This window comes from Miniopterus schreibersii (assembly GCF_964146895.1).
Source record: "Miniopterus schreibersii genome assembly, chromosome: 9".
NCBI classification, from domain to species: domain Eukaryota; kingdom Metazoa; phylum Chordata; class Mammalia; order Chiroptera; family Miniopteridae; genus Miniopterus; species Miniopterus schreibersii.
In genome coordinates, this window is record NC_138118.1 from 60,200,266 (window position 1) to 60,224,181 (window position 23,916).

At 39.5% G+C, this 23,916-nt stretch overlaps 1 protein-coding gene across 2 annotated transcripts in view; it reads left to right on the top strand.

Annotated features, from left to right (window-relative positions):
* COL1A2 (collagen type I alpha 2 chain) overlaps nucleotides 1-23,916 on the top strand; it is a 35,738-nt gene that overhangs the window by 4,309 nt on the left and 7,513 nt on the right. For both annotated transcript variants that reach the window (XM_081147792.1, XM_081147791.1), the window contains exons 3-38: nucleotides 768-860; nucleotides 2,162-2,215; nucleotides 5,094-5,138; nucleotides 5,254-5,307; nucleotides 5,399-5,452; nucleotides 5,769-5,822; nucleotides 6,229-6,282; nucleotides 6,785-6,838; nucleotides 8,587-8,631; nucleotides 8,933-8,986; nucleotides 9,087-9,131; nucleotides 9,483-9,536; nucleotides 10,029-10,127; nucleotides 10,254-10,298; nucleotides 10,445-10,543; nucleotides 10,976-11,029; nucleotides 11,186-11,293; nucleotides 11,671-11,724; nucleotides 11,824-11,922; nucleotides 12,846-12,899; nucleotides 13,351-13,449; nucleotides 13,847-13,900; nucleotides 14,352-14,405; nucleotides 14,558-14,611; nucleotides 14,856-14,909; nucleotides 15,904-15,948; nucleotides 17,244-17,342; nucleotides 18,564-18,671; nucleotides 19,314-19,367; nucleotides 20,313-20,366; nucleotides 21,016-21,069; nucleotides 21,163-21,216; nucleotides 21,310-21,417; nucleotides 21,792-21,845; nucleotides 22,729-22,782; nucleotides 23,754-23,915. In XM_081147792.1, the coding sequence (XP_081003918.1) occupies nucleotides 768-860; nucleotides 2,162-2,215; nucleotides 5,094-5,138; nucleotides 5,254-5,307; nucleotides 5,399-5,452; nucleotides 5,769-5,822; nucleotides 6,229-6,282; nucleotides 6,785-6,838; nucleotides 8,587-8,631; nucleotides 8,933-8,986; nucleotides 9,087-9,131; nucleotides 9,483-9,536; nucleotides 10,029-10,127; nucleotides 10,254-10,298; nucleotides 10,445-10,543; nucleotides 10,976-11,029; nucleotides 11,186-11,293; nucleotides 11,671-11,724; nucleotides 11,824-11,922; nucleotides 12,846-12,899; nucleotides 13,351-13,449; nucleotides 13,847-13,900; nucleotides 14,352-14,405; nucleotides 14,558-14,611; nucleotides 14,856-14,909; nucleotides 15,904-15,948; nucleotides 17,244-17,342; nucleotides 18,564-18,671; nucleotides 19,314-19,367; nucleotides 20,313-20,366; nucleotides 21,016-21,069; nucleotides 21,163-21,216; nucleotides 21,310-21,417; nucleotides 21,792-21,845; nucleotides 22,729-22,782; nucleotides 23,754-23,915 (2,433 nt within the window). The remainder of the gene's footprint in view (nucleotides 1-767; nucleotides 861-2,161; nucleotides 2,216-5,093; nucleotides 5,139-5,253; nucleotides 5,308-5,398; nucleotides 5,453-5,768; nucleotides 5,823-6,228; nucleotides 6,283-6,784; nucleotides 6,839-8,586; nucleotides 8,632-8,932; nucleotides 8,987-9,086; nucleotides 9,132-9,482; nucleotides 9,537-10,028; nucleotides 10,128-10,253; nucleotides 10,299-10,444; nucleotides 10,544-10,975; nucleotides 11,030-11,185; nucleotides 11,294-11,670; nucleotides 11,725-11,823; nucleotides 11,923-12,845; nucleotides 12,900-13,350; nucleotides 13,450-13,846; nucleotides 13,901-14,351; nucleotides 14,406-14,557; nucleotides 14,612-14,855; nucleotides 14,910-15,903; nucleotides 15,949-17,243; nucleotides 17,343-18,563; nucleotides 18,672-19,313; nucleotides 19,368-20,312; nucleotides 20,367-21,015; nucleotides 21,070-21,162; nucleotides 21,217-21,309; nucleotides 21,418-21,791; nucleotides 21,846-22,728; nucleotides 22,783-23,753; nucleotide 23,916) is intronic.

Sequence of the window (23,916 nt, forward strand, 5' to 3'; positions counted from 1 at the left end):
GATCATAGTGAAGTAGAGTCAACCTGTCATAAATGTGCAAATTAAGCTTACATTTTATTCATAGTATGCTTAGCTCTCCCTGTTATGCTTATTTGGAATATGTGGCTTTACATTATATGACGCCTTTGCCAATACATAAATACCTGTATCTTATATCTACTGGAAAGTGCAGACAAATGTATTCCACTCAAATGATCAATTAGGGGTAGCATTATGCCAGTAAATTACTTTAATGATGTAAGTAGTGTTAATAGTAGGAAATCTGCAGGATTTTCTACCCTGTGATAAAATTTCTTTAATTATCATATTGATTAATCTACTATTCACATATAACCTACCAAAAGAATGGAACAAGTTCATCGCAGTCAGAAACTGACCATCAATATACATAGCTCATCATATGTGCACTGTTACCCATATGAAGTTTATAGAATCATACATTTTAGCTATAATCTCTATCTTTATTCAAATACTAGAGCTCCATTATGAATTAATATTCAATGGCCAAACTATTCCTTTTCATGAAAGAACTACCCTGTCTTGTGTCTTCTTCATATGTCAGTTATTAAACCTCCTTCTAAAGTAGACGCATGTCCTAAGTCGATTTTAATCAGTGACAAATATGGCATATTAAATTTCCACACCACTTGCACATTGAATTGTCTGAACAACTGATCTTACCACATGGATTCTTAGGTATCCTTTTTTATGTATAAGTTCCGATGGGGTCTGTCTAATCCCAACCTAATTCACTTTTTACATAACAGGGTCCACCAGGCCCACCAGGCAAAGATGGTGACAATGGTATCCCAGGCCCTCCTGGGCCCCCTGGCCCTCCTGGGCCCCCTGGTCTTGGCGGGGTAAGGTGTCTTAAGTATTGTTAACTTTTAACTAACTTCAGTTTCTTATACCTCTATTGGAGGGAGGCTTATTGTGGAACTTATTTTTAGCAGTTAAGTTTGCTATGTGGATATTAGTAGATTTTATTTCATTTCTTTGGTTTCTTCATTCAAGACTCTGCTTTGCCCGTTCTCTTTGTGAGCTCTTGCCGACTACAGGACTGTTCTTTGTGTGCACGGAAGGTAGCTGCAGCCCTCACGACCATTATTTAATTTGAGAATTTAATATCTTTTATCAGTAGGGCACAAATAAGAGGTGTTGCATTATTAAAGAGTTTGATTAGGTTGAATTATAACTGAGATCCTTGCTCTTCAGCAATTTCACAAACATTCTACTCTTTTTGTTCTCCTTGGCTTGAAGTCTGCTGAACCAACATTCAGGCAGTTTAGTTTTAATTTGCTTGAAACTAATTTGAGAAAAGTACATTTCCCTTTTTCATTAATATCTTCTTTTAGCTTTATGTCTTTAACAATGGCATGAGTGCCAAATGGCCTCACTGCAGGAAAGAAAACATATTTGCTTAATTGGTTAGCACCATGAATCAGAAACCTGATTCCAATACTCAACTGTATGCCAGTAAAATAAGACCTTTCTCCCCCAAAGATCTTATTATGATGTCTTATCTACCTAGTGCATTCAAAAGCACCTTCGTTAATAGATCTACCACTATAAGAGAGATCTTTAACAGTAAAGTTATTACTGTGAACTATTTTTAAAGAGTATAATCTTCTAAAGGGCATTTTAATTTAATTTTCTTCTAAACTTGAAAACTCTTTATATCTTTTTTGAAACTCCAGCAAGAAAAAGGTCTCATAGTCATTTCGTGTAGTTTTGGAGGAGTGGGGCAACAGGTGGAAATGCAAAGTTGATCTCTGTTTAATTTATCGGGGGCCTTCAGTGACTTTGAAAGTTTAGAAAATTCCCCTTCCTCAGTGTAGAGGCTGATGGTGGGAGTGGAGAGCAAGGATTAACAGGGCAGAAAAGGCTTAGAGAAACAAGGTAGGGAAGCTCCCCACTTCACGCTAGCTATGGACTAAATTTTTAACTTCTATTTCCCTGACTTTTTAGGAGCTTAGCTTGATATGGAATTCTAAACTAATAATTATATCCAAAACATTGCACTCTTTTAAAGAACAACAGAAAAACCTTTACAAGTAGAATAAGAAAGTGAACTACATGCTGGTAATTATTATATATATATACATATATATATATATGTGCTTATGTTTAATATATATTTATGTTTTTTCCCCCCCTCTAGAACTTTGCTGCCCAATATGATGGAAAAGGAGTTGGACTTGGCCCTGGACCAATGGTATGCTTATCTCTTTGTATCTTAGCCAAAAAAATTACTGAATAGAGAATTTCTTTTATGTTAAATTTCACATTACCATTTATTTAGCTACTTAGATTAGAACTCAATCCTTAGATCAGATAAAAGCAGCAACTTTTTTGTATTCAAATTTATAAAAATCTAATCCTAGTTTAAGGGGGTTCAATTTTCTCTACTAACATGCCTCCTTAGGATAAATCAGGTATGTACACCCAAGAAATAATCTGTGGACACAGTAATCAAAACTCAAGTAAAGCAATTTAATTCAAAAGAGTGATCACTCTGATTAATTTTTTTATATCTTCTAACATTGTTTAGAATTTTAAGCAACCCTTAAAGACACAGAAGTATTAAGTTCTGTAAACTTGTTGGAAAGGATCAGCAAGTTCTAGTCCAGACCATTTGTTTTATAACTAAAGAGTTAAGCCATTTCCCAAGGTCATGAATATGGCTAATGATAGACTAGGACTAACAGCCAGACAGGATGCCTGATATTGGATGGCCTCTTGCCTCTAGCACTTGAATAAAACATTAATTTATTCAACAAATATTTATCAGGCCTTCGATGAATCCCAAACTGTAGTATGCATTGGGGATATAATAGTAAATATGATAGATTCTCACCCTCCCTCAAGGAGTTGGAAATGTAGGAAATGTTTTTTTTCAGTGTGATAATTATTTTTTCACTCTATTAATTACAAATAGATATAAGAGAGAATGTGAGTAAAATTTAGCACTTACATCACTCAGCACAAATATTCATCAATATATCCTATAATTTGAGTGATATTTAGAAAATTTTCCTATATGATTATTTCAACGATGGCCTATCTTTAACAAGTGAACTTTTAACAAGCATTAGTGAGAAGAGTTAAGGGGGAAAAAACTGATATAAGCATGCAAATATATACTAGTATGTATAAAATAGAGGGAAAATATGTTGGAGTAAAAACATTAAGTTGATTAAACACTACAGTTTAATGCACACATACAGTTTAGTGATTTTAATTAATTGTTTCCAAACAAAGGTATTTATCTGCCCAGAGCTAACATGGTCTTTGAAAAATAAATTTTACCTGGACAATGTATTCAGTGCTCTATCTTCAAAAGAAGATGTTTGGTTGGAGTTAATGGTCCACAATAAATTAATACACTATAAGGGCAAGATAATATTTTCTGTAAATTAAAACTCTCACTTGAAAGTAATGTGCCTTTAATTGATGATTTGCAATTTCCTGACTTTTCCTGGTAATTTAAAACATTCATGTAGTAAATGAAGAATTAGAGATTTTCTTTTGGCTTTGTTTATATTAGATGTTTGAAATTAGCCATTTCAGCTAGTGCTGGACATTAGTCAGTTTTAAAGTAGTACCTATATTTCAAGAGGGGAGCAGGGGTGAAATAAAGCACTAAAAAAAAAAAAAAAAACTACATAAGCTCAGAAAATTAATATGGATTTCAGGTTCTTCTGACTTTGGAACACCTCTCTGGGGGCATAAAGCAGAGTGTTTTACTTTTAAATATCAATAAAATATAATTTCAGCTTGCACATCCACACCCATTCACAGACATATGTAATCAACAGATATGTGTTTCACAAATAGGAAATATAGGCAGCAATAAAGTATTAAAATAATTTTCCATGTTGGGAAATCAATAACTATAAAACCCCACAGGGTTCTTCCCCGAATTAATGAGTAATCATTGTCTGTCCCACAGCCTCCACAAAATAAACTCCTTTTTATGTAAATGAAATTGTTGCAAATACACGGAAAAATGAATAAATATAATTAAAAATTCATGCCGTCAAAGAAAATTATTTTTTAATGTCTACCTAAACAGATATTTGGATTGAAAAGTGACAGTTTCTTTTAATGTCGACACAATTTCCAGAACCAAATAAATAATTCTTATAATTAAGATGATGTGCCTTTTCATAAAATTCATATTATTTCACTCTGGGCCTTAATACAGCGGGGCCGACATGACAGCCGAGTCCCCATGTGTCATGAACAAATTACCTGAGACTTGTCTGTGTGATATTTTCAGCACTAGAGGAATGGGCCCCTACAGAAGAGCTCGCGCAGGCATTGATTACCGCCAAGGGGAGTCAGGAATGGAGATGGGGCCTGCACGCTAGTAACACTCTGTTTCACTCTACTTCTGTGCTGCAGAATAAAGAACGAACGGGAGAACCATCAGCTTTCATTCGGGCCATATTTTCAACAATAATATTATACAATAGATGCTTCCAGTAGGATGCTGCAATAATATTTTACTTTTCCTTTACTCCTCATTACAGCCACTCTTGTTTGGCATTTTCATCTGTCACCAGCAGCCCTTCAAGGCGCTCTGAGGTTGTAGCAAACCTCCCTCTCATCGTTAAGAAGGATTTTTTTATGCTTTTCAATTTATGCCCCTGGGGCAGTAAGAATATCTCTCTTAGCTGAGGATGACATGGGGAGGTGACATACGATCAAAGGAACCCAGAAGGAAATGCTTTCTCAGCCGCACGGGAGGCGGTCGTGCATTCTGCACCGTGCAAGACTGACGCCTTGCATGCATTCCCGCAGTCTCCGTGTGGCCGCCGTGCACAGCTTTAAGGGCCCTGTGGCCACCCCATCGGATCCGCACTGGGTTCGGCTGGCTTGGGTTAGTAAGAAAGGAAAGGCAGAAGAGAGTAACGGTGGAGGAGACTTGGGCCCTTAGATGCTTCCTTTGGGAAGGACAACTGTGAAATAAAACCAGGACAGTTCTGTTCCGCGCCCGCCGCAGAACGCGTGCGGCGCTGCTGAGCTGGGTCTACCCCAGCCAAGGCCGCGACAACTGTCAGCGCTGACTGCCTCTGCCTTATTTACAGGGTTTGATGGGACCCAGAGGCCCTCCTGGTGCAGCTGGAGCTCCTGTAAGTACCAAAGGCTTGCGTAAAAAGAAAAAAAGAAAGCTCTTCTGTCAAAAGCTCTGTGTAAAGAGAGAGAGTTCAATCCAGGCTTGGAGCATGACGTGTCGTTTTCTCTTAGGGCCCTCAAGGTTTCCAAGGACCTGCTGGCGAGCCTGGTGAACCTGGTCAGACTGTGAGTACATTCTCCCCCTTTGCGATAAATAATTTTTTCAAGAAACGTTTTAATATGTCCTTAACACAGCGACGGCCCTCCCATTCTCTAGGGTCCTGCGGGTGCTCGTGGTCCCCCTGGCCCCCCTGGCAAGGCTGGCGAGGACGTAAGTATTTACCATTAAGCGTTTCCAAGTGCCATTGAAACCCTCCCGCCTCAACGACAATGTCTAGATTCAAATTAAGTATTCTGCCAAGAGCCGAATACGCCCGACATAGCCGGCCCCATATGGAAAATGGTATTTTAATGCAATATTAATTAATTGAGTTGTATCTAAGATCATATAATTGTTAATTGAATATATATTTGGATGCACGTTTATCTGTGATGCCATTTTCCCCTACTGTGAAAACCAAGATGCCCCACTTTCATCTGGTAGTTTACCAAGGAAAGGTTAACCCTACGAGGCTTTCGTGTTTTAGGGTCACCCTGGAAAACCCGGACGACCTGGTGAGAGAGGAGTTGTTGGACCACAGGTAAGACTTTTTGTAACAGTATATAGTCCAAACATCAGAGGCATCTCACATATAAGAGAGTTGCTAAAACTAAAATCAGTCTAAGTGACAACACAGATATCTGCATACTTATAACACTTATTGAAGGCATCTGACAAATAAGAATATGTAGTTTTTTATTAATACAAAAATGTAATATCTATCACCACAAGCTTACTATAAACAACTAGATGGTATTTTCTACAAATAGCACAGTATTAGTTACTCAGATATAGCAAGTTAATTTACTGCTCTGTGCTTAAAAACATATTAGTCTTTGAATCCAAGTTTGAATTTTGATAAGAAATATTTTGGAAGGAAGAAATAATTGTCTCTTTATTTGGAACAAAAACGTTACTTGTCGTCTTCTGCGTGTGTGTTTTTCAAGGGTGCTCGTGGTTTCCCTGGAACTCCTGGGCTTCCTGGCTTCAAGGGCATCAGGGTGAGCATATTATCTTCCCTAAGAGAGAAATGTTGATTATTTTTAGGAAAAATCTCACCTATACTTAAACTCCTGGGTGACACATATTTGTATCCAAAGTCCTAGAGCTTGCCAGAGTGAAGACAGTCAGAGTTAAGGACCCCTGGAAAGTAATGTAGCACGAAGTTTCTTTCCTTCTGTTCATAGCTCCCAAGAAGCAGGGATCCCTACAGAGAAAATTGTATAAAATGGCTTAAGAGGTATTTACAACCATCTGAGGATCATACAATTATTAAAGATGGAAAGGACAAAAGAGAGGATCTAGTCCTAGATCCTTCCCTTTGGGACACAGGGAGCTTTCCTAGGGTGGTGGAGGGAGTTTGCCGGGGACGTGGAGCCCTGGGACCGCATTCTACCAAAGTGGTCACAAGATTCACCCAGGAGATAGTCAACCCAGAAGAGGTTTGATTTGGCCAAGCACTCTCATGGAACAACATTTTAAAAATGAAGATTTGCCTTTCAGGGACACAATGGTCTGGATGGATTGAAGGGACAACCCGGTGCCCCAGGTATTAAGGTAAATACTAAATCAGAAATGGTTTTTTGGTTTTTGGGGTTTTTTTCATCTTCATTGATTTCAGAGAGAGGAAAAAAGGGAGAGGGAGAGAGAGAAACATCAATGATGAGAGAGTCATTGACCGGCTGCCTCCTGCACGCCCCCGACTGGGGATCGAGCCCGCAACCCGGGCACATGCCCTTGACCGGGAATCAAACCTCAATCTCTTGGATCCTAGGTCAATGCTCAACCGCTGGCCATGCCGGCCAGTCAGAAATGTTCTTTTTAAAACAATTGATTGTAATTTCCCATTGCCACCAGAAAGTATATTTTGACTGAAAGCTACTCATAGTCTAGAGAGTATCTTATGCTCTCTTCTATATTTCAGTTCCCTCCATGGTGGGGACTAGGGGATTCTGTAACAAAGGGCCAGTTCTTAGTAATATTTATTTAACTCAATATCTATTATACAATTGAGATTAAATGTCAATTATGTTTTTCCTCCATCTCCTTTTTTCCTATAATTTCAGCTGATCTCTGCAGCCAAAATAAAAGTAAATAAACACATAGTTAGCCATTAGGACACTATGTGTTAGTTTAAACTGTCAGTTCTCCTTCGCCTTGCTCTAATTAGATAGGTACATTCATGTCACAATACACTTTTCAACCTCTTTCCTGCGATTTATCTATGCACACTCAAAATTTTTTTAATTAGGTAATTAAAGTCTCAGAAGTGTGTTATCTCTTGGCTAGGCTCTTCTCTGACAGCGTTTTCAACTATAAAATGTTCTCTCTTCTATTAAGGAGCTAATGTGATATTAAAGTGAACACCAACGTAATTACAAATTAATGAGTAACGAATACTAGCGGGACCAGGAAGGAGCATGAATATGGAGAATCTGTTCTAACGTTCCAGCTGCCACACAAATGGATAAGGTCACACTCATTCTCTCTAGAGCCTAATATAATAGCTCAGACTGCTAATCACAGCATCAGCAAGTGTTAAGGCCTTCGAGAAGCTCTGGGGATTTTCTCCTTTGGCAGATGAGGGAAACTGAGGTTTAAGGAGAGTGAGTGACTTGCCCAAGGTCACAGCGAGTGGTTAGAAGCACGAGGCTGGAATTCCTGAGTCCCACTCTAGTTCCTGCTGCCAAAGAAGGCACGTCACACAGAATCCTGGGAGCGAAGGGCCCTTTGCTGATCTCTCAAACCTCATTCCTTCTCTAAGTCAGATCATCTTGAAGGAAAGTTTTTGTACCTGTGCCACGATATCACATTAAACCACCACTATCATCGCCACCGTGCTTTTTACTTAAGAATGTGGGTTGGAAGTAAATGACAGCTCCAAAGAATGTTATGAAGTTCAAATTGTCATGTATATTTTACAAAAATAAAGATACTGAGTGTTAAAATAAAGAAGGTAAATGTGGTAATATTGAAAGCAAATTTATCTTCCGCCGTCTCTTTTTATAACATCATTTCTAACATATAAGCCTAGTCTAAATAATATCCAAAATCCAAGGGGAAAATTAGGCAGTGGGGTAACACTCAACCACATCTCCCTAGTACTGTGATAGATGGTATTATCCAAACAAAAACCCATATTTTAGAAAAGTTTTAAGTTTATGTGTTAAGGTACAGTCTATATGTGTAAGAAATGTTGCAAAATATGTGAATGGTTGAAGTGGAAATAATAGGGTAAAAATTAACCAATCAGAAAAAATTATTTGTGTGTGTGTGTAACAAAACCTTAATTGTTTTCCATGTAGGGTGAACCTGGTGCCCCTGGTGAAAATGGAACTCCAGGTCAAACAGTAAGTAATAACTACTTTATTGTCAATTTAAATGTGTTCCCTCTTTGCAAGCTGGAACTTCATTAATGTTTTTGCTAATTAATATTTCCCTCAGCATTGTATTCTTTGATATTTTCCCAATAGCCTTGATAGCCTTCTGCATACTTAATTGAAATCTATTACCTTTTAGTTGCAATGAGAATAAGACCTATTTATTTCTAGTGGATGTTTGCACATGTTGGAAATTGGGCAAAGCAAATGATTCCTGTGACTTCTTAAAAATTAGCATTCTGGATTTCATTGAAAATATTTTTGCTTTTAGGGAGCCCGTGGGCTGCCTGGTGAGCGAGGACGAGTTGGTGCCCCTGGCCCAGCTGTGAGTGCTTCCGTTTTTGTTCATTTTAATCCTTTTTAAAGATCTTCTATAACTGCTATTTAACTTTCCACTTGACTTTTTCTCTTTATTTTCTTCCTAGGGTGCCCGTGGAAGTGATGGAAGTGTGGGTCCTGTGGGTCCTGCTGTAAGTTTGACACTGAAGAGTGTGTGATGGGAGCTATCTTCTTTGTTAAATTCCTATGGAATAACACCATTTTAGATATCTTACCAAGTGTTCAGTGGGGTCTTTTGAAGGTTCTAATTATATGTACTACCCCTGGGGCTTTTGAATGATATATAAAGTAAAATCTACTCTACTTTGGGTACCTTGAATGTCTTTCCTTTGCTAAGATATTAATGATGACAGACTAGCTGTCAGTCTTTTCTTTGCCAATATTAAATAAGATCAAACCTCTTTAAGCTCTTCAATATTCCACTGTTCTTGTGTTGATAATTTAAGGAAGAAGTTTCTTACCATGTTCTACTTTGATTTCAGGGTCCCCTTGGGTCTGCTGGCCCTCCAGGCTTCCCAGGTGCCCCTGGCCCCAAGGTAAAAACCTGGTGACCACTGTCATTATCTTGATAAATTTTTATTGTGATGAGAAAGACAGAGACTGTGTCTTCCAATAGATAATTTCAGAACAGGTAGCTTAGTGGATACAGAATGACCAGTTTTCCCTCTCCAACTTTGAAATACATCAGCTCTCTGTACTTGAGCACTATGAGCATAGATAGAGATGGCAACGCAGAAACTGATTCCATGGGGCTCCTCTGGGGTATACTCCCAAACTAGTTGGGATTGACTAGCTGAGAACCAGAGTCCCTACCATAGAGAGACAGATAGGTAAAGATAGCAATGGTAGCCAGGATGGCAGAACCAGGCCAGGAAAATAAGAACCCAAACCCAAATCTTGTGGTACCAGACAGGATAAGGGAAATGATTGCAATTCCGAAGAAATGTCATAAACTTGGTGTCCTAAAAATGGAGACATGCTATTTCATTACTTGCTCACTAATGCCCCAGTGTCACTCCCTCTTTTAGGGTGAAATTGGACCTGTTGGTAACCCTGGTCCTTCTGGTCCTGCTGGTCCCCGTGGTGAAGTGGGTCTTCCAGGTCTTTCTGGCCCCGTTGGACCTCCTGTAAGTAACCACTGTCATTAACCTCACTGAGTAGAAAGAGGGGGAAAAGACTGAATGTGGAGTCAAAGCAGATGAGATATATTTCTCTCAACTGATATCTTTCTCCCTTCCTTTTTTTTTTTGTAGGGTAACCCTGGAGCCAATGGCCTTGCTGGTGCTAAGGGTGCTGCTGTGAGTATATGGTGGGGATGAAGGTGGGGAGGGTGGTGGGAAGGGCAATAGATAAAATTTGCTGTTGTGGTTTTAAAGGTATTAAATTAGTGCTGCCTCTCCTGTCAGTGGCCTCATGATTGACCACTCTGCATTTTCCTTCATAGGGCCTGCCCGGTGTTGCTGGGGCCCCTGGCCTCCCAGGACCCCGTGGTATTCCCGGCCCTCCTGGTGCTGCTGGTGCTACCGGTCCCAGAGGACTTGTTGTAAGTGGTCAAGACTGCAGCTTTCATCATCCTGAAATACCATCTCTATCATCATTTCATCACCATCTAGACTTCCTCTTGTAGCTTCATGAGTCTTATGTTTTCCTTCCTATGCATTTTTAGTTTGTATTTCTTCTATAAGTGCATGTGCATGTATGTACAGTCTCCCCCCCTCACACAAACACATACAGACACACCCCTCCTGCTCTGCTAGAATATCACCCAGGGGTCAGCGAGGCACATTTTAACACTATCAGTTCTGTCCATTCCACCAGGACTATTACTCTGCAAGCTGTTTAAATGTGCACTGGACACATTTCTTAGAGAATTGAGTTTCTCTTTACCTCAATCCATAAACATCCAAGGTGTTTGTCTGCAAGAAAGTTGTGACAACTGTTCGTCATTTGACCACTGTTTTGTATTCAACCCTAGGGTGAGCCTGGTCCAGCTGGTTCCAAAGGAGAAACTGGTAACAAGGGTGAGCCCGTAAGTAGTTCTATAATCATAATTTTATGAAGTTATTACTTTTTCAATCCAAAAAGTAATACTTCAACTATTTTTAAAAAGTTACCACTTTCTCTCCACCTGGATATGATATAAAAATTATTTTTCCTATTTCCTCCTATTCTTTTTATTAAACAGGGCTCTGCTGGGGCCCAGGGTCCCCCTGGTCCCAGTGGTGAAGAAGGAAAGAGAGGCACCGCTGGTGAAGCTGGACCCGCTGGACCCCCAGGACCTGCTGGGCTGAGAGTAGGTTTCAAATGCTCTTGATCCAGATACACCAGAGACAGATGATGACACTCTTTCAATGAGAATGGGTCAGAATTATTGAGTGCATTTTCTAGACGGAAGAGGCATCTGCTTTCCATCTGCTTTATTAAATCAGTGACTCTCATTTCGGTATGTTATAAAATTGGTCTGGAAGCAATGTTGACCTACTTTTGCAAAATGCTTCCTCCACACATTCCTTTGGTGTTTGGGTGAAAGCTTTTGACTTGGTTTGTGTTCATATCTCCCCCTCAAGGAAATCCAGATTTCTTGCATCATGTGACGTTTCAGTAAACTCTGCCCCTGTCTGATGCAAGGATTGTCTCCAATTCTCCTCTGTTTCATGTACTTTCTTACAGGGAAATCCTGGTTCTCGTGGTCTCCCTGGAGCTGATGGCAGAGCTGGTGTCATGGTAGGTTGTCTATTACTCATTTCCTGGGAAGGAGCTTGAGGCTTCTGGTGGTAGGTGTGTCATCCACTTCGGCCCCACCCCTCCTCTTCTTTTTAACAGGGCCCTGCTGGTCCACGTGGTGCAACTGGTCCTGCTGGTGCTCGAGGTCCCAATGGAGATGCTGGTCGCCCTGGAGAGCCTGGCCTCATGGGACCCCGAGTAAGTTTCAGATGGATTCTGAGCAAGTCACACATGGCACTGTTTCCTTTTATAAAGAGATGAATAATATTTGAAGGAAACAATTAAAAAAAGAAAGTAAATTTGTTAGTAGGCTTGCTGATTGGTTACCTTTTTAATTTAACTTCATCAAAGCCTAGTAGAGATTTTTACAAATTTGGTTAGTTCATAAATTTCCTATTTATTACTTGATACAATGGCTATGAGATTTGGGGAAGAATATATTTATTTTCATATATCCAAATTAGGTTGGCTGTCCTATCAGCATGAATCTTTTATCTCAATTTGTGAGTTTTATATAAGGTGTTCATGAAACATATTAGGACTATACATTATCAGTTTATTAGCTTCGTAGTGAAATCATTTTTCTAGCAATCACAAAGTGCTGTAATGTATTCGGCATCACACTTGCTATGGAGAAATGACCTTGAGATCCGTAGATCCTCTAATCCATAGCAATAGAGTGATTTTTTGCCTCCATTATCTCTTATGGATGAATATCAACTGTAATTGTACCATAAACAAGTAATAAAGACATCAAACATAGCAATAAAAAGTCCACTTTGAAAACTGCTTACTAAAAGTATTTGTTTTCCTATTAGGAGTCAATAACATGATATATTTTGCCCATACAGTATGTTGCTTAAATAATTTCTTGAGATGTCTACAAACAGATCAGTTATACTAAAATTCAGTAAAAGGAGAGGCACCAAAAAAATAGAAAGAAAAAGATTTCAGGGTTCTTTTCATATTTCCTAGCTAGTGGCTAATACTCCCCAGGCAACAAACAAAAAGTGGGGGGAAAGTGCTTTTGTGAGATTTCCATTAATCGGAGCCTCATGCACATAATAATTGGAGTATGTGGGTGAAGGTGCCATATGAAAGCACCCTCATTTGCTTTATAGGGTTTTCCCGGCTCCCCTGGAAATGTTGGCCCAGCTGGTAAAGAAGGTCCCGTGGTAAGTATTGTTCATTTTCCATTATATTTTCAAGGACACTTCTTGCACTCTGTTCAAGTCTATTTTGTGGCTTATTTATACCTGCACACGTTGGAAGTAAAATATCAGCCACATACATCATCTGGGAGTGCAAAGTAATGGGTTGCAATTACGGAGTCCAAACGCACGCGGGAATGAAGGAGGGAAGGAAGAAGAATGAAACATGGCAGGGAAAATTGAAGAGGGTGGCAAGGGCACGGAAGGAGGGAGTTGTGTACATAGGAAATGGCCTGGCTGTGTGTGCCCCGACATCCTGCCTAGGAAAGGAAAATGGATTCATAACTCATCCACACTATATACAGGACGCTCTGTGCAGTCAGAAAATGATAGTTTCATTCCATGCATCACCACAAGCTTGAGGTCGTGAGCCCCTGTTGATGCTGAGTAACGTTTCCATAACCTCTGGTTTCAGGGTCTCCCTGGTATTGATGGCAGGCCCGGACCCATTGGCCCAGCTGGAGCAAGAGGAGAGCCTGGCAACATCGGATTCCCTGGGCCCAAAGGCCCCACTGTAAGAATCCCCCCAACCTCCTCTCCCCTGGCACTTTTTATTGGCTACATTTCACCAAAACTCTAGAATGTCTCTCTTGCCTCCATTTATTCTACTTCAAGGGAGTTCCTTTCAACATGGGAAAATTGTGAGCCACTTACCACATTAAAAGTGGGGCTCCAGTGTACACCTGCTAAAGCATTACTTGGTATCACTGTACATCTCCTGAGTCACACTTCTGCTGACGCAGGTGGACCTTGTTGTATATGGAGCTGCAGGATGGTGGATCAGACCGTAGATAACAGAATTCAAGGACTAAGAATCTTTAAAAAAAAAAAAAAAAAGGCAAATTAACATTTCAAAATTGTCATGGTTAATTTAGCATTAAATGTGTAATTTTTTTAAATGTTTATTCTAGGGAGAAGCTGGTAAAAGTGGTGAAAAGGGCCATGCCGGTCTTGCTGGTGCTCGGGTAGGTGCTCACTTCTGTACATATCTGTCTGGGTAACACTCACCTAGGAAGCACTTCCTGTGGGGCCACCTGATAGTGTTCCATCGCTTTCTTTCCAAGACCACATCCCTTGGGGTTCTTTTACCATTGAGAAATGTTTTTTTTAAACCACGCTTATAAGGAAGTGAACTATAACAAAACAGAATATATTAAGTCAGAAATATTTATGCATGCATTCAGGTTTTATTTAATTCATTCTCTGACCTTCATTAATTGCCCTCCATCCATGGACTTCCCATGAACCATATCAAAAGTTACTAGGTGGTATTTGGGCCCTGTCAGGGAACCCATAATGAATTTAATTCATGCTAAAATAACAAGCTTTATTTTGAGCAAGTAAAGCCTGAGGCTTCGAGGCATCTTAAATTGCCTGACTCGCTATGACCCTGAGCCTTTCTGTTAAACATTTTAGGGCGCCCCAGGTCCTGATGGAAACAATGGTGCTCAGGGGCCTCCTGGACCACAAGTGAGTATTTCTCCCACTCTCATTCTTTTCTGCCCTAAAATAAATCTAGTCCTGCAAAACGACCATCTCCTTTTTCCAATCCCAAAGCGATGTCACTAGATAGTAATGGTGGCACATACCATCATTTATGCTGTCTTTCCTGTCGCTTTCAGGGTGTCCAAGGTGGGAAAGGTGAACAGGGTCCCGCTGGTCCTCCAGGGTTCCAGGTGAGTCATGGAAAACATACAGAACACTGCCTTTGGTCAGACTACCCAGTTGTCAATCACCATGCTTCACCGCTACAGAGAATGCAGCTTCAGAACATTTTTTTCAAGGCGAACTTTTGTGTAATGCTTTAATAACACACAATAGTTAGTGGGCATGTTGGTATTAGATAGTTCCCCCAACCCAGCTATTAGCAAATCCCCTGAAGACAGCCATACGATTGAGATTGGTGTTTCTTTCCTCTAGGGACTGCCTGGCCCCGCAGGTACAACCGGTGAACTTGGCAAACCAGGAGAAAGGGTGAGTAAAACAAGTTATAGTAAATTCACCTAAACTTGAGACTTTCTCCTGTTTAATACCCTACTGCAGTGTAATTATAATATGCAAAAGGAAACTTCATATTTTAGTATATGTGCTGCCGAAGCAAGCACAGAAACTTCATATTTTATACGTTAATGATAGTGTTCTTCATATGTTGGTACTGATGGAGACAGTGAGCCAAGTTACCCAATTTTGCTTAAATTACTTTGGTTTAAGGATTGGAAATAAAATAAATCAGTAAACATTGCACTCAACAGCCTTATTTTTTGTATTGCTCTTGGTAATGTGGAAATATAAATTATGTCTTTCTCTGAAGTGAAAAAGTAAAAGCACTGATATTTCATCAAACTAGACCATGAAAAATCGCAGTTAATGTTTTTCTTGGCATTCATACATGATACTGCGATTCACAATCAGAGCATGAGTTCAGAGTCATTTTCTCTGTAATTGTGATGAATGTTTCTCAATTCAGTTCCATTATGTGGCCTGGTCTCCTCTGTCAACAGTGGGGCACATTTAGGAGACAGCTGGTCAGTAATAAAGGAAATACACTTGGGTATACAATTTACCTAGGTAATGTGCATAATACGATCATGTCTATTAAAAAAAGCAGTCTGTTATACAACTAAAAAGAGGGAATGTCTGATATTGTTCATCATTATTTATCATATTATCAAAGGAGATAGTCTGTCTGATCACTTTTTTAAAAGCAATAAACTAAATAACAGGAAAGTTAAATTCCCTAATTCGAGGTTCTAAGATAGATAAAAGCTTTGATCAAAGTGATTCTCACTTTTTTTGTATCTTTCCATACACAATTAAGAGTTCTCTTCTTTCCATGTACTTATATACTCATGTAGGTAGGGCTTACCTGGTTTTATTTAACTCTTTTAAAACTTTCTATATATCATATTCATAAGTAGACTTATAGAACATACATAAATTTCATGCTTTATTTTCATGTTTTGCCTAGGGTCTCCCTGGTGAATTTGGTCTCCCCGGCCCTGCTGGTCCAAGAGTAAGTGCTATTTAACTAACTTTCATGAACTTCTGGGTATGTGTTTTTAAAACAAGTACTGTTTTCACCTAAAAACTCTTGATGACCTTGCAACAAGTTCCTGACACTCTTCTGTAGCCAAACGTAATCTGTAGAGAGCATTTGATCTCTTAATTGATAGTAGACTTTTTTATTTAATTGCTCATATTTCTTACTCAAAATTACATGGTTATATGAAACATAAGTGAACTAATAAACATTATATTCAGTGATTTATATAGACAAGCATGATATATTTATGACAGTGTCTCAATCTTAGCCAAGGAAAAGTAATATCTTACTAAGATTTACAGTCAATTTTTACAATGTGTGCTAATGTTCAAAGTCTAAAGCTGCAATCATGAGTCTACCCTTACAAACTATATATATATATATATATATATATATATATATATATATATATATACACACACACACACACACACACACACACACACACACACTAACTTATATAGTTTGTCTTGGTTATTAGAATAACTGGGATGATTAGCTTGCCCCCAAAGTGTCCTGTTATGTGGCTAGTTACTTTATATCTAGGATTCCCAAATAAATTTAGTATCATAGAGCCATAGTACCATAGAACCAAGTTAGAACAAGGGACATTGAAACAGTTGCAATGTGGACTTACTTGTTAAATATTCTGGGCCATAGAATGTTATGACATAATGATATTTACAGGCAAATTAGGAGATATTTAGATAGATAGATAAATGATAGATAGATAGATGATAGACAAATATATGTGTGTGTGTGTGTATATATATATATATATCTCCTCTGTTAAATATTATAACTATTGCATCATTATTACATGCAATTGTAAAAAGGGAGCATAGACATTATAATATCTACTCTTATTTATACCTGGCATTGCTATTCACTAAAAATGACACAATATTTCCCTTTCAATATTATGCATAACTGGCATCTCTTTTTACCTGTGGTTCTATCACCAAGTAAAAGCAAACAAACAGAAAAAGGAAGAAAATGAATTCCAAAGGTTGAATATTATACTCTAAGAGCAACAAATTTTGGATTTGTAGCCATAGAATATTAGCACTGAATGAGACTTTAGAGCTCATCTCATCCCATGCCTTCATTTTACTAGTAGAGAAATTAAGGAACAATAATTGTAATTTGCTAATCAGTGGCAGAACCAGGATTCAAAAGCTAAACATGTGTGAACTCTGAAATCTAAAATAGCACCTCTGAAAATCATGAACAGTGCAACACTTCTTCAAATCCCTTTCTTACAGGGGGAGCGTGGTCCCCCAGGTGAAAGTGGTGCTGTTGGTCCTTCTGGTCCTTCTGGAAGCCGAGGTCCTTCTGGACCCCCAGGGCCTGATGGAAACAAGGTAAAATTTCATGTTACATATTGCTGGTTTGGCTACTATACTCCAGAATAAGTAGATTCTTTACAATAGTGAGTTCATTGCTTTTCAGATTATTTATTTCCAGTTCTGTGATGATGTCCATCCCAGTTAATAACAATCCAATCCCAATGGACCCGAATTATTCCCAAAAAAGGGAAACCCCAGTGAAGAACATGAATTCCATGAATTCCATGAACACATAAATGAATTAGTATGGGTTTTCACTGTTTTCTCATCACACTGTTTATACTTCTGTTTTAATCTAGAAACATCAAGATACATTTGGACACTATTTTTAGAGAACAAACTTTAAATCTATGAAGTAGGATATCTTCTCAATACTCTACTTCATAGATTAAAATTTCAAAAAGTAGTCTAAATTTTAATAAGAGAACTTTTAATGATAAAAATTAACTGTACAGTACATTCACCCCAAAGACATAAGCCTGAAAATTTTGTTTCAAAATAGAATCTGTGGTTTAGATTTTTAAATGAGTGAAATTATACATTTCTGAAAACAGATCACTTTAACTACAATAAAGAGATGGCAGCTGATTCTACTTTTGATTCTTACCTTTAAGGAAAAAAATTTAAAGATTAGCTGCAAACAGCTATTTTGGTATGTGGAAGGATATTGGAAAAATAAAAATAAAGACAGGTTAAGAGAGACAGTGGAAATCAGAAAGCAAATACGGTTATATAAGGTAGTACTTTCAGAGAGTTTCATCTCAGAAGCTAGTCAACAGGTTTTAAGTATGTGGAACTGTAGAGCTTGATATAAAAATGGAAGCTTTAATCCCCACTCTTAAGGAGATTAAAATGTAAACATCTCCTCAACTGGTAAGGCCTCCTTCATTCCTGTCTGGGCTAAGTGTCTTATTATTGAAAAATGTTGGTTGGCAAGCATTTTTCACTCTTTGCCTCCCATTATCCTATCCTTTCTTTTCTTTCCCTGTCTGCTTCCCTTAGGAAGATTGAGGGCAGGTTATAGAAAAATCACAGCACCCACTCCCACCACCCTCTTCTCTTTAGTCGCCATGTCATAATAGCATTTTCCTCCATTACACTCCCTGCTTTCATAGCCCTCCTTTGTGTCTCTGAGTAGACAATGATGCTATTAAATGTTTCAACTGGAATCCTTCAAGAGTTTGTTTTCTTTCTTTCGTCACTGAAATAATTGATTTCACGTGTGTTTGACTCAAGGGTGAGCCTGGTGCCGTTGGTGCCCCGGGCAGTGCTGGTGCACCTGGTCCGGGTGGACTCCCAGGAGAGAGGGGTGCTGCTGGCATCCCTGGAGGCAAGGGAGAAAAGGTACGTGGCCTCCATCGCCGCTGGACTTGAATACGTATTGCTGAGAACTCTAGAGAGAAGGCTGCATGCACAAGGTTGCCCAATTTTTTACCATTCTTGGCAGGTGGTCTGGTAGCATTTTGATATCTACGCATGTATGTTTCCCTCTGCCCCCCAGCACCTACGCGTTTCTAAACTCACTAATCTGGCAGAATTCCTTGCTACCATGGAATTTCACACACACAGATGGTGTTGAGTAATACATGAGGCTCATTTTAATGCCACTAACAATAATGCCTCATCCTGCCCTAATTAATGGCAAGAAGCTATATTGAACAGCTGTCAACCGTGCTGCCGCATTAGTTATGCCATAGGAGTGATCGGGCACCGGAGCCCATTGTGACGTTGCCTTATCATTCTGGCCACGTGAATTTGTACGTCGCTTCATTGTGCTTCAGGAGGGTTATGAAAATTAGAAAAGAATATTGAGCAATAATCTGGAAAGGTCCTTGGTTATTTTTCCTATTTTTTTTTGTAATTCCTCCCTCAGCATCCTGTAGAATGGTAGGGCGTCCAGGCATTTCTAAGATTTTAAGCTACTGAGGTATTAGGATTCAAAATTTGGTCAGAAAACAAAAGGTTGCTCCTGCTTTCTATTTTCAGGGTGAAACTGGCCTCAGAGGTGAAGTTGGCAGCACAGGCAGAGATGGTGCTCGTGTGAGTAAAGTTTTGTTTTTGTTTGTTTGTACTTAGATTAGCTTTATTTGCCTCACCCGGTTTGAGTTGAGAAGCTTTCCAAAACAGAACCGACAAAAGGAGGACCCGAGTTTAGTAAAAGAGTATCCCATTCCTTCCTGGGTCCATGACTGATGGTCTCATTTGACATGTTCCCAAAGAAAAAGTCAACAGGACTCGCCCCTTTGAAAATCATAGCCTGAATTTTCTACCTTCCGCACTGTGAACTGTACCGAAGTAAAAACTACAAACCTGAAACTCTGCAGTTCAGGGAGCTTTACGGGATTGTCGAAGTTATTGCAGGGCTTTAGAAAAAACAGTAACTCTGACATTTTAAGAAGCCAGATCCTCTAACAAGATCCTGTTTATTTAAATGTATGCCTTAAAAATGTATCACTCAAAGAGCAGCCCCAAAGAGTAGCTGTTAATGCCATGGAGATGCCAAAGATAATCCCATACGTATATAACCACCATTCCTAGAGTGACGGCATCACGGCTCTTATAGGCCATGAGCTGCCTGGGTTCCTTCTTGTCGTCTCTCTCTTGGAGCTGATAACTCGCTGGGGCTCAGTCATAATAGTCCTGTCTCTGAATCACAGAGTCCAAGCAGCTCCGAGCAAGGCTACTCATTTGCTGCTCTCCAGGGAATTTGACAAGAGCAGAGAGTTGAGATCTCCCCAGTTCCTGCCCTGCCCTTGCCTTGCCCATTTCCATAACCTTTACCACTGGAGCACTCTCCCCCTGAGAGTAACTTCTAATAGTCTTGACAATTAGAGCTGAAATGCACCAAAGGCTTCCTTGATGTCCACCCAGAGTGTGCAGTCAAAGTTATCAGTCACTGTACAGGCACAGCAGGGGGAATAGCTAGGGTCACTTTTAATGATATGGGAGTGTTATTAGTGAGACTTGTTTCCTTTTTGGTACTAGGGTGCTCCTGGTGCCGTGGGTGCCCCTGGTCCTGCTGGAGCCTCTGGTGACCGGGTAAGCATGCATTTTCACTGAGTTGCAACTTTCTGAGCCAGTAGCAGTACCTAAAATTCCTGCCCGCCTTAGCCCCCCAAAGCCCCAGCAATTCATTTTTACAGCTTGGTTTTAAACCGACTTATTTAAAAACCGATGTGTTGTGATGGGGCAGCAGGAAACAAACACTCTGTGTTTCAAGCTCTCTTCCCCTTCCTGTACATATGCCAGCTATCTGATCTACCCTTCGATCCCTATAGTATGTTTTGAAGCCTTACTCTGTTGCCCATTAAAAAATACCCTAAATGCACTGAGCCTTCAGTTGTGAAACAATAAAAAATAAATCAATAAAATACATAGTGCGCTCATTTCACATTGAACACTTAACATATACCTTATTTATGGTATTGCACAGATTGCAGCAAATAGATCAGCCCTGTGTTCATCTAAAAATGTATAACCAACACCACTTCAGCCCCTAAAATGAACACAAACATTAAGCAGAGTAAGAACCACTTCATCTTACTCTGTGAGATGTGCATTAGTTATCTCTCCAGATGCAACTGCAAACTCTAACAAGGGACAACTGTCTAGCATGTTGCCTCTCCTTCCACCTCTGTGAGCATCTGTGTGCAGCACATTAACAAGCTCATCTTTGGTCCCGTTATAGGGTGAAGCCGGTGCTGCTGGTCCTGCTGGTCCCACTGGTCCTCGTGGTAGCCCTGTAAGTAGAAACCTGGGTCATTTCGGACACTCATAACTTTTAGACATTGATGAACCTAAGATGCTAAGACATAAAATCCTTTCTCCCACCCAGGGTGAACGTGGTGAGGTTGGTCCCGCTGGTCCCAATGGATTTGCTGGTCCTGCTGTGAGTATCATATAATGAAAGTTAATCTGAAAACATCACAAGTTGGCGAGTGAGTTAGAATACCTGAACTATAACACTCTTCCTTTCCAACAGGGTGCTGCTGGTCAACCTGGTGCTAAAGGAGAGAGAGGAACCAAAGGGCCCAAGGGTGAAAATGGTGTTGTTGGCCCCTCAGGCCCTGTTGGAGCTGCTGGACCATCTGTAAGTTGAATTCACTGGTGGTCAACACAACCTGTGTAGTTGCCTATGAAGTTTTATAATTCCACATACATCAATCAAGTTCCTACTATACACACCAGGGAATATGCCAGATAGAAGATGATTTTAAAAGTAAGAATTAACATTTGCATACTGCTTTACAATTTGTAAAAGTCTCATTTATATTACCTTTTCAATATTCCCATAGGGTGGTAATATTGAAGTAAAAACATTTATTTTATTTTATATGACACAGATCATTATTTTTCTTTATTTGCTTCTAACAGACATGGCAATAGTCCCTTTGAAGAAAATAATGACATTTGTAAAAACTGTTTTGTGACTTGACCCTATCTTTTCTTTTTGCTTCCATTCAGGGTCCAAATGGTCCCCCTGGTCCTGCTGGAAGTCGTGGTGATGGTGGCCCCCCTGTGAGTATTTAAAATGGACTCTGATGACTTTTCTTTCTTCAAAATCTAATAGGGACAACTTGAAAGTTTGGAAATTTTTGGTAAATTTGGACTAAAATAAGGAGATGCTTGAGATTCAAGTTAACTCTGTTCAAAGAAATTCTGATATTGAAGTTAAGGTCAGGATATTAACTTAATCCCAGGTATAACTCAGCGGCATGCATGTTGCTACCACCTCACTTGAGGTAATAACCCAAATTAACCCCTGGTAGTCTAATTGTGAAATGGGTGAAACATTTGTTTGGTACCCTTTACCCTCTTCTTGATTCTCCCCGCCTTCCGCCTGACCAAGTCCTTTCCTTTCCTTTGGCATCCAGTGCTATCACACCAACTCCCTAGAGCCCTAGAGCACCCCAAGAAGGAACTCCATTGGCTCCTTCCTTCTTTCATTGGACAACAATTAATACTCGGTCTTTTGCTGTATCTTCCTCTATAAACAAAATGACTTATTCAGTGTCCATTCCCTTAGCACCCAGCCAGGTGGTTAAGATAGTTATTAATATATACACAGCAATGTGTAATAATGGCATAGTGTCTTCTCTTCTTGCTTTTACAACCATTAAGTAATATGTTAACATTTTGAAAAGGACCATCAGAGCTTTAATGCAAATTATGGGTGTTGCAAGTGGAGACATGCTGGTGAGGAAGATGGTAGTGATGGAGGGTCTTGGGGTCCTGATTAAATAATACCCTATATGAGGCTGCCGCCACCTACTCCTTGGTCCATCCCTTGTTACATGTATTGAGGATTTGTCAGAGGAGAATTTTCCATGTTACCCAAATCTTTGAAGTTGGTGTTGACTGTAGAAATTTAATGTGGAATTTTAATGTGCTTGGTTCTTAGGGCATGACTGGTTTCCCTGGTGCTGCTGGACGTACTGGTCCTCCTGGACCCAGCGTAAGTAAATTACTTCAGAATGTGTCTTCACTTACTCTAGCCAAAATACCTGGCCCCTGGTGGGAAACTGATAAGAAATTCTCTGTAAAAATATGCTAGTAATATTTAGCTATTACTTTCCTAGTTTGAAATCAGTTTTTCAGAACCATTAAGGCAAAATCACCACAAATTATATTTTATAATACCAGTTTAAGAGGATTTTATTTATGTGAGCACAAGTTCCCTTTTAGGGGCATGGTCTTTTTGTTAAAAATAAAAAGCAGGACAGTTTTAGTCACACATCAGATATTTCTATATCTAATTACCCTTTATGGCCAACATTCTGCCTCCATTGTTAAGGTGTAATTGTTCCTGAATTTAAAGGTGGTTTGGCCTCTAATTTAATTCTGATTCTGACTCTTCTGTCAGGACTCAAGAGAATTTAATTAATTACCAAGGATTAAGTCTTCCAGTTAAGGTTTCAGGGGGAAAAAATAGCAAAGATGTTGATTTCTTGGAATCCTTTTACAGGTTCATAACAGAAAAATCTTCATTCCCTGTAGGCATTTAATTAAAGCTAGTTGAGAGCATATGTGATTCCTCACTTATGAACAAAATGCCAGTATTGGCTTTCTTCAAAAAGAAATGACTAGAGTCCTCCAAAACCCAAAGTCCCGTTCATTTACAACCAACTTTTATAACTTTGCATAGTTCCAATATGCCAGGTTAGTGGTGCTATGCATAGCTTTCCCTCACAAACATTTGCAGTAGCTTCTGCCTCGGTTCACTTTATTATGGCCTCAGGAGAAGGAAGATGGGAGTTGCTTCTTTCTATAAAAAAAGAATGTAAAAGAGTCTAAACATTTCCCCCAAATGGCCAGGATATTATTTTGTTGCTTTACCCTGCATCTTAATTTCAAGAATCTCAGCTGCTCTCTTCCAGGTCCATGATGATTAATAAAAAGTAAATGACCTTGTACATTTGCCCACAGGGTATCACTGGCCCTCCCGGCCCCCCTGGTGCTGCTGGTAAAGAAGGAATTCGTGGGCCTCGGGGTGACCAGGGTCCAGTTGGCCGAACTGGAGAAACAGGTGCAAGTGGCCCTCCTGGCTTTGTTGGTGAGAAGGGTCCTTCTGGAGAGCCTGGTGCTGCTG